This window comes from Amblyraja radiata, chromosome 21 (genome assembly GCF_010909765.2).
Source record: "Amblyraja radiata isolate CabotCenter1 chromosome 21, sAmbRad1.1.pri, whole genome shotgun sequence".
NCBI lineage: Eukaryota > Metazoa > Chordata > Chondrichthyes > Rajiformes > Rajidae > Amblyraja > Amblyraja radiata.
Genome location: NC_045976.1, coordinates 2,451,873 through 2,467,445, shown reverse-complemented (window position 1 = coordinate 2,467,445; position 15,573 = coordinate 2,451,873). Strand labels below are relative to the sequence as shown.

Sequence of the window (15,573 nt, the reverse complement as noted above, 5' to 3'; positions counted from 1 at the left end):
ATGATTCAGCATGTCCACAAGGATTCTCTCAAATTTCTGCAGATGCACTGAAGAAAGTATTCTGACTGGATGCGTCTCTGGCTGGTATGACAACTGCTTAGCTCTTCTCTACTTGAACCTGCAGAGAATGGTAAACACAGTCTAGTCCATCATAGGCTCATCACTTCCTTCTATCCAGTCCATCTTCATGGTGTGAATCATCAGGAAGGCTGGAAGTATGTCTGAGGATTCCTGGTCATACCCTTTCTTTCTTTCTGGGAGAAGATACAGCAGCTTGAAAGCCACACCAAAGAACAGTTTCTTCTACACTGTATTGGGCTTTTGACTCTTTCACTTTCCCTTCCCAGAGGTGCTGCACTAGATGGCCAGTCCTTTCTATGAGACCACTCAAATGAAATTTAGTCAAGTCCACATTATCTCATCAGGGGTCCATGTTACGATATGTCTACTTGTGCATTACTGTTCGTATGAGTGTCATGATGATGCTTTTGCCTTAGCCCTCCAACAGTTGATATGAGCAAGTCTATGAAGTGTGAGCAGTGTAAAAATACTGATTAAGAACTTGTGGTATAGAATTGTTTGCTTGCTCCTGATGAAGCAAAAGCCTTCTTGACCACACTATCTATCTCTGACACCACTTACAGTGAGCGATGTCCATGCACTCTGATATCCCTCTGCTCTACAACACTCCCTTGGGCCCTGCTATCACTGCGAATGTCCTGCCCTGATTTGACTTCCTAAAATGCAACATCTTGCATTTATCTGCATCAAACTCCATTAACAATTCCTCAGCACACTTCGAGTCATAGAGTGATACAGTGTGAAAACAGGCTCTTCGGCCCAACTTGCCCATACCGGCCAACATGTCCCAGCTACACTAGTCCTTCTTGCCTGCGCTTGCTCCATATCCCGCCAAACCTGTCCTATCCATGTACCTGTCTAACTGTTTCTTAAATGGTACGATAGTCCCAGCTCAACTACCTCCTCTGGCAGCTTGTTCCATACACCCACCAGGCTTTGTGTGAAAAAGTTACCACTCGGAATCCTATTAAATCTATTCCCCTTCACCTTGAACCTATGTCTTCTGGTCCTCGATTCACCTACTCTGTTCAAAAGACTGCATCTACCAGATCTATTCCTCTCATGATTTTGTATAACTCTATAAGATCTCCCCTCATCCTCCTGCGCTCCATGGAATAGAGACCCAACCTCTCCCTATTGCTCACACCCTCTAGTCCTGGCAACATCCTCATAAATCTTCTCTGAAACCTTTCAAGCTTGACAATATCTTTCCTATAACATGATGCCAAGAACTGAACACAATATTCTAAATGCGGTCTCACCAATGTCTTATACAACTGCAACATGACCTCCCATCTTCAATGCTCAATACTCTGACTGATGAAGGCCAATGTGCCAAAAGCCTTTTTGACCACCATCAAGGAACCATGCACTTGCACTCCTAGATCTCTCTGCTCTACAACACTACCCAGAGGCCTACCATTTACTGTGTAGGTCTTGCCCTTGTTCGACGTCCCAAAATGCAACACCTCACACTTCTCTGTATTAATTTCCATCAAGCATTCCTCTGCCCACCTGGCCAATCGATCCAGATCCTGCTGCAATCGTTCACAACCATCTTCACTACCTGCAAACCACTAACTTTTGTATCATCAGCAAACTTGCTAATCTTGCCCTGTATGCAAAAAAATCTTGCTCATCTCATCCAAATCATTGATGTAGATGACAAACAGTAACGGGCCCAGCACCAAACCCTGACGCACATCACTAGTCACTGGCCTCCAGTCTGAGAAGCAACCTTCCACCATCACCCTCTGCTTCCTTCCATGGAGCCAATTTGCTATCCATTCAGCTCCCTCTCCAGGGATCCTATGTGATCTAACCTTCCAGAGCAGCCTACCATTGTGCGACGCCTGACTGAAGTCCTTGTGCACAACATCTACAGCTCTTCCCTCAACAACCTTTTTGGTCACGTTTTCAAAAAAATCAATCAGATTTGTAAGATACGACCTCCCACGTACAAAACTATGCTGACTATCTCTAATCAGCCTTTTGCCCATCCAAATGCCTATATATCCTATCCCTCAGAATACTCTCCAGTAGTTTAACAACTACAGATCCTAAGAGGTCCCACTCTAGTTACCCTTTTCCCCCTTATGTATTTATAAAATCTTTTGGGATTGTCTTTTATGCTGCCCGCGAGAGCTATCTCCTGGCCCCTTTTTGCCCTTCTGATTTCCTTTTTTAGTTTGCTCCTAAGTTCCCGAATCTCCTCCATGGATGCACTTGATTCTAGCTGCCTATACCTGTCCCATGCATCCTTCTTGTTTTTGATTAACATCTCAATTTCCCTCGTCGGTCAAGCTTCCTTGCATCTGCCTGCTTTGCCCTTCACTCTAACGGGGATGTACATATCCTGAGCTTTCTTCAGTACACTTTTAAAACATCCCTCTTGGCCGAAGTTCCTTTCCCCTCTAATAACCTGCTCCAGTCAACTTGAGCGAGATTATCCAGCTGATCAAGATCCTGCTGTAATTTTTGATAACCATCTTCGCTATCTAGGATACCACCCATTTTAGCATCATCTGCAAACTTATTAATCATGCCTTTACATTCTCATATAAATCATTGATATAAACCTCAGACAGCAATGGCCCCAGCACTAATCTCTGAGGCACACCCTAGTCACATGTCTCCAGTCTGAAAAGCAACCTTCCACCATCACCCTCTGCTCCCTTCCATAAAGCCAATTATTTTTCCATTTGGCTAGCTCTCCCTGGATCCTATGCGATCTCAGAGCAGCCTACCATGCAGAACATTATCTTCTGATGCAGAACAAATGCAAAACAGTGGCCCGACACTCATCCCTGGACCACCTGGATAAGAGAGCCACCTACGTCAGACTCATAGGAGAGTACAGCTCTATCTTTAACACCATTATAGCATCCAAGCTCATAACCAAACTCGCGGAACTTGGAGTCAGCACTCATCTCTGCATCTGGATCCTCGACTTCCTGACCAACAATCAGTGATGCTAGGGGACAATCATCCGCTATGATCCGCAAGAGGTTGAGAAGGAGTTTCTTCCCAGAGGCCCTTCGGACTGTAAACGCCTATCTCACCAGGGACTAACTCTACTGAACGTTTTTCCTTCCATTATTTATTATGTAAAAGAATATGTGTGTTATGATTGTGGTTATAGTTTGTTTGGTTGTTTGGTTGTTTGTCTTTTGCACAAAAGTCCGCGAGCATTGCCACTTTCATTTCACTGCACATCTCGTATGTGTATGTGACAAATAAACTTGACTTGACTTGACTTGATAATCCTCAACACGGGTGTTCCACAAGAATGTGTCTCGGCCCCGTTCTTTACTCCTTGTACACCAACGACTGTGCTGCCCTGTACAAATCTAACTCAATTTACATATACGCCGATGATACCACCATTGTGGGCCGGATATCAAATAATGATGAGTCGGAATGCAGAAAGGAGATTGAGAACTTTGTGTCGTGTCGCGCCAACAACCTTTTTCTCAATATCAGCAAGACAAAGGAGTTAGTGATCGCCTTCAGGAAGCTAAGTGGTACACATACTGCAGTTTGCATTGACAGAGCCAAGATATGGTTGAAAACCTAAAATTCCTAGGAAATATCACCAACAACTTCCCCTGGACCTCCCAGATTGAAGCAACGACCAAGAAAACACATCAACGCCTCTACTTCCTCAGAAGGATTAGGAAGTTCAGCATGTCCCCAACAACCCTCACCATCCTCTACAGATGCACCATAAAAAGCACCTTATCAGGATGCATAACAGCTCTATCCAAGGCTGCAAGAAATTGCAGCAAATTGTGGACACTGGCCAGCCCATCACCCAAACCAATCTCCCTTCCATTGACACATCAGCTAACCACATGAGCCATTACACCTCATGCTGCCTCGGCAAGGCCAACAGCATAATCAAGGATGAGTCGCACACTGACCACTCCCTCTTCTTCCCTCTCCCATCGGCAAAAGGCACAGAATTGTGAAAACGCACACCTCAAGATTCAGGGACAGTTTCTTCCCAGCTGTTATCATGCAACTGAACCATCCCACCACAACTAGAGAGCAGTGCTGAACCACTATCTACCACATTGGAGACCCTTGGACTATCTTTGGTCGGACTTTACTGGCTTTACCTTGCACTAAGCGTTATTCCCTTATCATGTATCAGTACACTGTGAATGACTAGATTGTAATCGTGTATTGTCATTCCTCTGACCAGTTAGCACGCAACAGAAGCTTTTCACTGTAGTGACGATAAACTAAACTAAACTAAACTTATCAAATGCCTTGTCGAAGTCCATATAGACAGCGACTGTGGCATTTCCATCGTCAACCTATTTAGGTTACTTCTCCAAAAAACTCTTTCAGATTCATCAGACACAATCTCCCAGATACAAATCCATGCTGACTATATCTAATCACCTTTGTCTATCCAAATGCATACACAGTGCCCTCAATAATGTTTATGACAAAGACCCATCATTTATTTATTTGCCTCTGTACTCCACAATTTGAGATTTATAATGGAAAAAATCACATGTGGTTAAAGTGCACATTGTCAGATTTTAATAAAGGTTTCACCATGTAGAAATTATAGCAATGTTTATACATAGTTCCCCCATTTCAGGACACCATAATGTTTGGGACACTGCAATGTCATGTAAATGAATGTAGTCATGTTTAGTATTTCGTTGCATATCCTTTGCATGCAGTGACTGCTTGAAGTCTGCGATTCATGGACATCACCAGTTGCTGGGTGTTTTCTCTGGTGATGCTCTGCCAGGCCTGTATTGCAGCCATCTTTAGCTTATGCTTGTTTTGGGGGGTAGTCCCCTTCAGTTTTCTCTTCGGCATATAAAAGGCATGCTCAATGGGGTTCAGATCGGGTGATCAAGAATTTACCACTTTTTAGCTTTGAAAAACTCCTTTGGTGCTTCAGCAGTATGTTTGGGATCATTGTCTTGCTGTAGAATGAATCGCTGGCCAATGAGTTTTGAGGTATTTGTTTGAACTTGAGCAGATAGGATGTGTCTATACATTTCAGAATTCATTATGCCACTACCATCAGCAGTTGTATCATCAATGAAGATAAATGTGCCAGTACCTTCAGCAGCCGTACATGCCCACGCCATAACACCCCCACCACCATGTTCCACAGATGAGGTGGTATGCTTTAGATCTTGGACAGTTCCTTCTCTCCTCTATACTTTGCTCTTGCCATCACTTCGTCTTGTTAATCTTCGTCTCATCTGTCCACAAGACCTGTTTCCAGAACTGTGGTTACTCTTTTAAGTACTTCATGGCAAACTGTAACCTGGCCATCCTATTTTTGCAGCTAACTAGTTGTTTGTAGTGTATCTTCTGCATTCCTGGTCATGCAGTCTTCTGCAGACAGTGATCATTGACAAATCCACACATGACTCCTGAAGAGTGTTTCAGATCTGTCAGATAGGTGTTTGGGGATTTTTCTTTATTATAGAGAGAATTCTTCTGTCATCAGCTGTGGAGGTCTTCCTTGGCCTGCCAGTCCCTTTGCGATTAGTAAGCTCACCAGTGCTCTCTTTCTTCTTAATGATGTTCCACACAGTTGAGTTTGGTAAGCCTAAGGTTCGGCTGATATTTCTAACAGTTTTATTCTTGTTTCTCAGTCTCATAATGGCTTCTTTGACTTTCATTGGCACAACTTTGGTCCTCGTGTTGATAAACAGCAATAAAAGTTTCCAACGGTGATGGAAAGAGGAGTAAAGACAAGGTGCTGAGAGCTCTCTTATACCTGCATTAAGGAGGCAATTAAACACACCTGAGCAATTACAAACACAATGTTTGGGCCACCTGTGAAGCCATGTGTACCAAACATTATGGTGCCCTGAAATGGGGGACTATGTATAAACACAGCTGTAATTTCTACATGGTGAAACCAAAATGTATAAAAATACCCTTTAATAAAATCTGACAATGTGGACTTTAACCATTTGTGATTTGTCCTATTACAAATCTCAAATTGTGGAATACAGAGGCAAATAAATAAATTATGGGTCTTTGTCCCAAACATTATGGAGGGCACTATATCTGTTTTTTAACAAATTTGATGGTGGGGCCTCTGCCCACCCTCCCCCCTGCTCACCAATAGATTCACCTTCAATCCCCCTGGTCCACTTCCTCTGCCATTTCTTTGTCGTACCTGACCATCAAGGCTGAGCAGGTGAGGAAAGATCTGTGCAGACTCCACCCAGGCAAAGCCACAAGTTGCAATGGCATCAGGCCTAGGGTACTAAAAGCCTGCGGTACACAAAAATGCTGAAGAAACTCGGTGAGACTAAGCGGAGGTTGGGCGATCGTTTCGCTGAACACCTCCGCTCGGTCCGCAAGAACCTACCTGACCTCCCGGTGGCTCAGCACTTCAACTCTCCCTCCCATTCCCAATTTGACCTCTCTGTCTTGGGTCTCCTCCATTGCCAGAGCGAGCAACACCGGAAATTGGAGGAACAGCACCTCATATTCCGCTTGGGGAGTCTGCATCCTGCGGGCATGAACATTGAATTCTCCCAATTTTGTTAGCCCTTGCTGTCTCCTCCCCTTCCTCAGCCCTCGGGCTGTCTCCTCCCATCCCCCAGCCCTCCTCCTTTTTCTTCATTCTCCCCGCCACCCCCAATCAATCTGAAGAAGGGTTTCAGCCCGAAACGTTACCTATTTCCTTCGCTCCATAGATGCTGCTGCACCCGCTGAGTTTCTCCAGCATTTTTGTGTCCCTTTGATTTTCCAGCATCTGCAGTTCCTTCTTGAATACTAAAAGTGTGCGCTAGCCATGGAGTACTCCAGCATATCTTCAACCTCAGCCTGAGCCTGGCGCGCGTTCCTGTGATGTTGAAGACATCATGTTTGGTTCCTGTGCCAAAGAGGACGCATCCCAGCTCCTCCAATGATTACAGACCGGTGGCGCTGACTTCACACATCATGAAGTCCCTGGAGAGGCTGGTGCTCACTCACCTGTGACCCCTAGTTAAACCCTAGCTGGACCCCCTGCAGTTCGCCTACCAAACAAAGAGGGAGGTTGAGGATGCCATCATCCACCTGCTCCATCGTTCCTATGCACACCTGGATAAACCGGGAAGCATTGTAAGAGTTATGTGCTTTTACTTCTCCAGTGCTTTTAACACCTAGGGTGTTAGGGCACTGCTAGGGTGCAAACTGACGAAGATGCGGGTGGAGGCTCCATTGGTGTCCTGGATCACAGGGGATGGTCGTCTCTCCCTTCCTGTTTACCATCTAGACCTCGAACTTTGGTGATTTGGGAGCTCTGAGAACAGCGAGAGCCAACCTCAACCGCGAAATTAAGAAAGCAAAGCGCGCCCACGGACAGAAAATCCAGGGTTTCTTCCAGGATGATACCAACACCAGGAACATGTGGGAAGGCATCCGGGCCATAACAAACTACAAGGCCCCTCAGATGTCTTGTAAGGATGACACCGACTTTCTAAATGAACTAAATAATAATTTCGGCAGGTTTGAGGCACTGAACACCACTACAATGAGGAAATTAGAGCCTCAACCAGGAGAACAGACACTGTCTTTTGAAACTGCTGAAGTCCGCAAAATCCTGGAGGGTATTGACCAGCGAAAGGCAGCCGGACCGGATAACATACCGGGGCGTCTGCTTAGGGGATGTGCTGACCAGCTGGCTCTGGTTCTGACAGACATTTTTAACATCTCCCTGAACCAGGCCATTGTTCCATCATGTTTCAAGACAGCCACCATCATACCAGTTCCCAAAAAGTCTACAATAACCTGCCTGAATGATTACCGCCCCGTAGCACTCACACCAATAATAATGAAGTGCTTTGAGAGGCTTATTAAGCAGCACATGGTCTCTAAACTCCCCTCCAGTTTTGACCCGTTCCAGTTTGCTTATCGCCCGAACCGCTCCACAGAGGATGCTATTTCCTCTGTAGTCCACCTGAGCCTACAACACCTGGAGGAGAGGAACACCCACGTGCGGATGCTGTTTGTTGATTTCAGCTCAGCATTTAACACGATAATCCCCCAGCATCTGGTGAGCAAACTGGCACCCCTAGGTTTCAATACCATACTATGCAACTGGATCCTGGATTTCCTTTCTGAAAGACCCCAGTCTGTGCGGGTGGGGAAGAACACCTCCTCGGTCATCACACTGAGCACCGGATCCCCTCAGGGCTGTGTCCTGAGTCCGCTGCTCTTCACATTGATGACACATGACTGTGTCGCCAGGTCCACTACTAACCATATCATCAAATACGCGGATGACACAACAGTAGTGGGCCTCATCCGCAATAACGACGACCAGGCATATAGAGAGGAGGTGGAACAGCTCGTGAGCTGGTGCAGCAGGAACAACCTTCTCCTAAATGTGAACAAAACCAAGGAGATTGTCGTCGATTTCAGAAGGAAAATTCAGCCCAGTCACACTCCACTTTGCATCAACAACTCAGCAGTGGAGCAGGTGAAAAAGAACAAGTTCCTGGGGGTGCATATAACGGACACCTTAAACTGGTCCACAAACATTACATCTCTGGCAAAACGGGCACAGCAGCGGTTGTACTTCCTCCGCAGGTTGAGAAGTTTACACCTCCACCCTCCCATCCTCGCCACCTTCTACAGAAGCACAATTGAGTCGGTCATGACCAGCTGCATCTCTATGTGGTGCGGCAGCTGTACAGCTGCGGACTGGAATTGCCTTCAGAGAGTGGTGAGGACAGCGGAAAAAATCATTGGGACTTCTCTTCCTTCAATCATGGACATGGGGTACAAGCGCTGTCTGATTAGAGCTAAGGGCATTACCAGAGCCCCCACACACCCACAATTCGGACTGTTTATACTGCTTAACTCTGGGAGGAGGTACCGCAGCATGAAGAGCGGGACAACCAGGTTCTGCAACAGCTTCATCCCCCAGGCCATAAGATTACTGAACAATCAACAAAACCGAGGCTAGAACTTTTTAAATATCGACACTTTTAAAAAAAAACTTTTTATATATATTTATTTTACAGAACCATGCACATGAGGCATTTTTATGGACGCACCTAGCACTTTTACTTTTACTATTTACCTGATTGGAGAGTCAAATGCAACGAAATTTCGTTCAAGGTGCACTGTGTCTAGGTGTATATCTGAATGACAATAAAGTTTTCATTCATTCATTCATTCATAACTCGGTCTCCTGCCACCTGCGGAAAATTTCAGATGACTCTGCAATTGTGGGCTACATCAGTGAGGGGAGGGAAGCTGAATACAGAGGTGTGGTCAACAACTTTGTTGAGTGGTGGGGGCTGAATCACCTGCAACTCAACACCAACAAGACTAAGGAGTTGGTGGTGGACTTTAGGAGGAGATGGTGTGGATGTGCAGTTCACCTAGGAGTACAAATACCTGGGAGTGTACCTGGACAGTAAACTGGACTGGTCCAGGAACACTAAGGCCCTGTAGTCAAGTCAAGTCAAGTTTATTCGTCACATACGCATACTAGATATGCAGTGAAATGAAAAGTGATAATGCTTGCAGATTGTGCAAAAAAACTACAAAAAAGAATGGAACAGAATCACATATTCACATATTACATATTTGTGGGAGGGGAAAAAAAAGACACAACACAACAGTAAATTGGTACAGTAAGTTAGTCCCTGGTGAGATAGGAGTTTACAGTCCTAATGGCCTCTTGGAAGAAACTCCTTCTCATCCTCTCCATTTTCACAGCATGGCAACAGAGGCGTTTGCCTGACCGTAGCAGCTGGAACAGTCTGTTGCTGGTGTGGAAGGGGTCCCCCATGATATTGTGGGCTCTAGATTTGCACCTTCTGATGTATAGTTCCTGCAGGGGGGCGAGCATAGTTCCCATAGTGCGTTCAGCCGAACGCACTACTCTCTGCAGAGCCTTCTTGTCCTGGGCAGAGCAGTTCCCAAACCAAATTGCGATGTTTCCGGACAAGATACTTTCCATAGCCGCTGAGTAGCACTGGAGGATCCTCAGAGAGACTCTGAATTTCCGCAATTGCCTGAGGTAGTAAAGGCGTTGCCTTGCCTTACTCACCAGTGCGGCAGCATGTGATGTCCATGTCATATCCTCTGAGATGTGGACTCCCAGGTATTTAAAGCAACTTCACCCTATCCACAAGAAGGGACAGAGCCGCCTGTACTTTTTGAGTAGGCTCCGCTCCTTAAACATCTGCAGTAAGATGCTGCAGATGTTCTCCCAATCGGTGGTAGCCAGTCCCATCTTCTTCGCTGCTGTGTGCTGGGGCAGCAGGGTGAAGGCTGCGGACGCCAATAGGATTAACAAACTCATCAAGAAGGCTGGCTCCATCCTGGGACCAGATTTGGATTCTTGGAAGGTGGTCTTGGAGGGAAGGATGCTCTTCAAACTGCGGAGCATCCTGGACAATGCAGCTCACCTCCTCCATGACGCACTGGTCAACCTGAGGAGCACCTTCAGCAACAGACTGGTTCCACCAAGATGCTGCATTGAATGCCACAGGAGATCCTTCTTCCCTGTGGCTATCAAACTGTACAATTCCTCTCCCTTCTGTCGTAGGGTAGACGGAGACTGACTCCTCTCCCCCACTCTCCTCCTCCCCTCCTCCCCTCTCCCCCATCTCCCTCCCCCCCCCCCCCCCCCCCCCCCTTTCCACTTTAATTTCATGTTTCATTTATCTTCTGTTTTATGACTGGTGGCAGATCAATTTCCCTCCTGGGATAAAAAAAAATTCTATCATATCATATATTATCCCTCAGAATCCTCCAGTAACTTGTCTACCACTGATGCTAATCTCACTGGTCTATAGTTCCCAGACATTTCCTTATCGCCCTTCTTAACTAGAAGCAAAGTAATAACCACCCTTGGCTAATGATGGTTCATGCATCTCAGCTAGAGCTCCTGCAATTTTTTCTCTAACTTCCCAGAATGTTCTTGGATATGTCTGATCAGGCCCAGGAGATTTATCTACCTTCATCCATCTTGGGACGTCCAGCACCTTCTTGACCATAATATGGACAGTCGTCAAGACATCTCCATTAACTGTCCCAACTTCTCAGCCTCCTTGTCTTTCTCCACTCATTGAGGACTCTCTTTGGATTTTCCTTCATATTATCTCCCAGAGCTATCACCTGTCCCCCTTTTGCCCTCCTGATTTTCTTCTTAAGTATGCACCCCAATTCTCAAAATGCCTCCAGGGATACACAATCCTACGTGGCTATGCCTGTCACATGTCTTCATCTTTTTCCTGAGAAGCACCTCAATTTATCTTGATATTCAGGCTTCCTTACTCCCACCCGCTTTGCCCTTCATTCTACAGGAACAGGCTGAATTCTTTGTCATCGCAATGTTAAATGCATCCCACTTTCTGGACGTTCCTTTGCCTGTAAATGCCCTACCGCAATCAACTTGGGTAAATCCCCATCTAATGCCATCAAAGTTGGCCTTGCTCCAATTCAGAATTGTAATTTGTGGGCCCACGGTGCCTGTATGTGTAACTAATCAGAATGTCCAAGTCAGGGCTGGAGCCCGCGTGATTATTGCACAGAGAAGTGCCCACAGCACTTTGTGCAACAAATGTCAGGGCCACACTGTTTTCTTATGTGGATGCAACACCAGATGTATAAAAGCACTTGGGCTTTGCACGAGGCTCATAACAATGTGACCATAATGCACAGAATTAACATGTGTAATAAGCACTCCAACATTATTTTAATGGTCCAAAATCAAAGCCAAAGCATTTCAAATAGTGAAACAAAACTACAAAAATATTACTCCATCACTGATTTTATCACTTCCGGCTGTCTGCCCAATACATCCTCGAACCTGATCCGTTCCCCAGCCCTGCACGACCCAGCTTTACCTTTTCCCCAAAATCCATACACAGAACTGCCCTGGTAGATGCATTGTTTCTGCTTGCTCCTGTCCCACTGAAATCATTTCCACATACCTCGATTCCATCCTATCTCCCCTGGTCCAATCCCTCCCGACCTCTGACCAAGACATGTCTTCGTCTCTTCCATGACTTCTGTTTTCCAGGCCCCCACTCCCTCATCTTTACTCCTTCCAGGCAGGAGGAGGCCATTATGCCCTTCAAGCCAGCACCGCCATTCAATGTGATCATGGCTGATCATCCCTAATCAGTACCCCGTTCCTGCCTTCTTCCCATATCCCCTGACTCCGCTACCTTTAAGAGCCCTATCTTGAAAGTAAAAAAGAGAACCGGCCTCCACCACCCTCTGAGGCAGAGAATTCCACAGACTCACAACCCTCTGTGTGAAGAAGTGTTTCCTCGTCTCCGTTCTAAATGGCTTATCCCTTATTCTTAAACTGTGGCCCCTGCTTCTGGACTCCCTCGAACATCGGGAACATGTTTCCTGCCTCTAGCATGTCCAAACCCTTAATAATCTTGTATGTTTCAATAAGATACCCTCTCATCCTTCTAAACTCCAGAGTATACAAGCCTAGCTGCTCCATTCTCTCGGCATATGACAGTCCCGCCATCCCGGGAATTAACCTTGTAAACCTACGCTGCACTCCCTCAATAGCAAGAATGTCCTTCCTCTAATTAGGGGACCCAAACTGCACACAATACTCCAGGTGTGGTCTCACTAGGGCCCTGTACAACTGCAGAAGGACCTCTTTGCTCCTATACTCAACTCCTCTTGTTATGAAGGCCAACATGCCATTCGCTTTCTTCACTGACTGCTGTACCTGCATGCTTACTTTAATTGACTGATGAACAAGGACCCACAGATCCCGTTGTATTTCCCTTTTCCCAACTTGACACCATTTAGATAATAATCTGCCTTCTTGTTTTTGCTACCAAAATAGATAACCTCACATTTATCCACATTAAACTGCATCTGCCCATTCACCCAACCTGTCCAAGTCACCCTGCATTCTCATAGCATCCTCCTCCCAGTTCACACTGCCACCCAGCTTTGTGTCATCTGCAAATTTGCTAATGTTACTTTGAATCCCTTCATCTAAATCATTGATGTATATTGTAGATAGCTGCAGTCCCAACATTGAGCCTTGCGGTACCCCACTAGTCACTGCCTGCCATTCTCAAAGGGACCCGTTAATCCCTACTCTTTGTTTCCTGTCTGCCAACCAATTTTCCATCTATATCAGCACTCTACCCCCTCTATTTCATCATGATAAGAACAAAATTATCATTAACAAAGGTAAAAGGTAAAATCCTGTGCAACAATGGTTTTTTCCCCACTTACTGTATATTGTACTGTCGATTTAAAAGCATCCTTCGCCAATTAAAGTATCATTATCCTACTTTTGTGATTTCAGAATTTTAAAACCCTTGCAGTTTATTCAGCAGATTATGGTAATATGCATTTTGTCTTTTCCTCCTATTAAAGGGAATGTTGCCGCAAAATTGGCAGCATGCTCAGACAAAAAGAAGTTATCATCATGGCATGATGCACTTTCCATGTACAACAATGGTCTTGAGCTGTGTAAAGATGCAGTATCTCATGAGTCTGATCTAGAGGCAGACCTCCTGTTACAAAAAGGTAATGTGTATTTAGTAACAACATGCTTTGACTGTAAATATTTCAATTGAAAAATCTGCAATTATCATTTGTTTAATCATATAACCATATAACAATGACAGCACGGAAACAGGCCATCTCGGACCTTCTAGTCCGTGCCGAACACTTACTCTCACCTAGTCCCATCCACCTGCACTCAGACCATAACCCTCCATTCCTTTCCCGTCCATATACCTATCCAATTTATTTTTAAATGATAAAATCGAACCTGCCTCCACCACTTCCACTGGAAGCTCATTCCACACAGCTACCACTCTCTGAATAAAGAAGTTCCCCCTCATGTTCCCCTTAAACTTTTGTCCCTTAATTCTCAAATCATGTCCTCTTGTTTAAATCTTCCCTACTCTCAGTGGAAAAAGCTTATCCACGTCAACTCTGTCTATCCCTCTCATAATTTTAAAGACCTCTATCAAGTCCCCCCCTTAACCTTCTGCACTCCAAAGAATAAAGACCTATCTTGTTCAATCTTTCTCTGTAAATTAGGTGCTGAAACCCAGGCAACATTCTAGTAAATCTCCTCTGTACTCTCTATGTTGTTGACATCTTTCCTATAATTTGGCGACCAAAATTGTACATCATACGCCAGAATTGGCCTCACCAATGCCTTGTACAATTTTAACATTACATCCCAACTTCTATACTCAATGCTCTGATTGATAAAGGCCAGCACACCAAAAGCTTTCTTTACCACCTTATCTACATGAGATTCCACCTTCAGGGAACTATGCACAGTTATTCCTAGATCCCTCTGTTCAACTGCATTCCTCAATTCGCTACCATTTACCATGTATGTCTTATTTTGATTTGTCCTACCAAGATTAGCACGTCACACTTATCAGCATTAAACTCCATCTGCCATCTTTCAGTCCACTCTTCCAAGTCCCAGTCCTTCTCGGTAGCTCTGCAGTTAGTTCAATTGTAAAACAATATGGATATATGGTGGATGAGTGAGCTTCTAATTACTTTGTTGCCCTAGTACTAGGTCTAGCTTATGGATTAGCTTTCCTAAATTCGAGTCTTGCTAGATAGAAGGTTGCTTGCAGAGGTTATTATCATCTCATTTCCATTCAATTAAATAAATGACTAAAACAAGCACACTGCCCAAGCCACAACCACCAGGTAACACACCTTACAAAATGATTGCAAGAAGGAGAATGTTCCTTGCCTGAATATGGAACTGGTAGGTGCAGAACTAGCCTTCTTATACCCAAATGGTGGCACAGCGGGAGAGTTGCTGTCTGTTCGATCCTGACTACGGGTGCTGTCTGTACGGAGTTTGTATGTTCTCCCTGTGACCTGCGTGGGTTTTCTCCGGGATCTCCGGTTTCCTCCCACTCTCCAAAGATGTACAGTTTTGTAGGCTAATTGGCTTGGTATAATTGTAAATTATCCCTAGTATGTGTAGGATAGTTTAAGTATGCAGGGATCACTAGTCCGCACGCACTCGATGGCCCGAAGAGCCTGTTTCCACGCTGTATCTCTAAACTAAACTAAGCTAAACTAAAAATCATTGATGTTCCTAGCTCAGTGAATCCTGATTTCCAAGCCTCAACCCAGCTGATGATCCTGCAGTTGAATATCTTCCATCCCCCCCTGTTCCTTACCTACTCTAATCTTATTGCCAACTGCTGCTTCTCAACCCCAAACACACCATTACTCCACAGGTACACAAAATTGCTGGGGAAACTCAGCGGGTGCACTGCAGTTCCCTTTTGAACATTACTCCACAGGTAGCATATTGTAATTGCTGTCGCTCACCTGCCTGCTGTCCACTTGCTAAGTGTTTTTCCCTTTATACAATTTCACTTATCTTAGTGCTGCTGCCTTGCTTTATTCCATTTTCTCTGGAATACTTCACTTCAGATACCACACTCTGTTGTAATAAAACCCTGAGGTGCCTTTGCTTTCTCCATTCTAGTACTGAGGGCTTAA

The 15,573-nt window shown here is 45.1% G+C and overlaps 1 protein-coding gene across 1 annotated transcript in view; it reads left to right on the top strand.

The window, feature by feature from the left end:
- Positions 1-15,573, top strand: part of cfap54 (cilia and flagella associated protein 54) — a 343,797-nt gene that overhangs the window by 237,037 nt on the left and 91,187 nt on the right. The window contains exon 44 of the mRNA XM_033039312.1: positions 13,450-13,602. Within this exon, the coding sequence (XP_032895203.1) occupies positions 13,450-13,602 (153 nt within the window). The remainder of the gene's footprint in view (positions 1-13,449; positions 13,603-15,573) is intronic.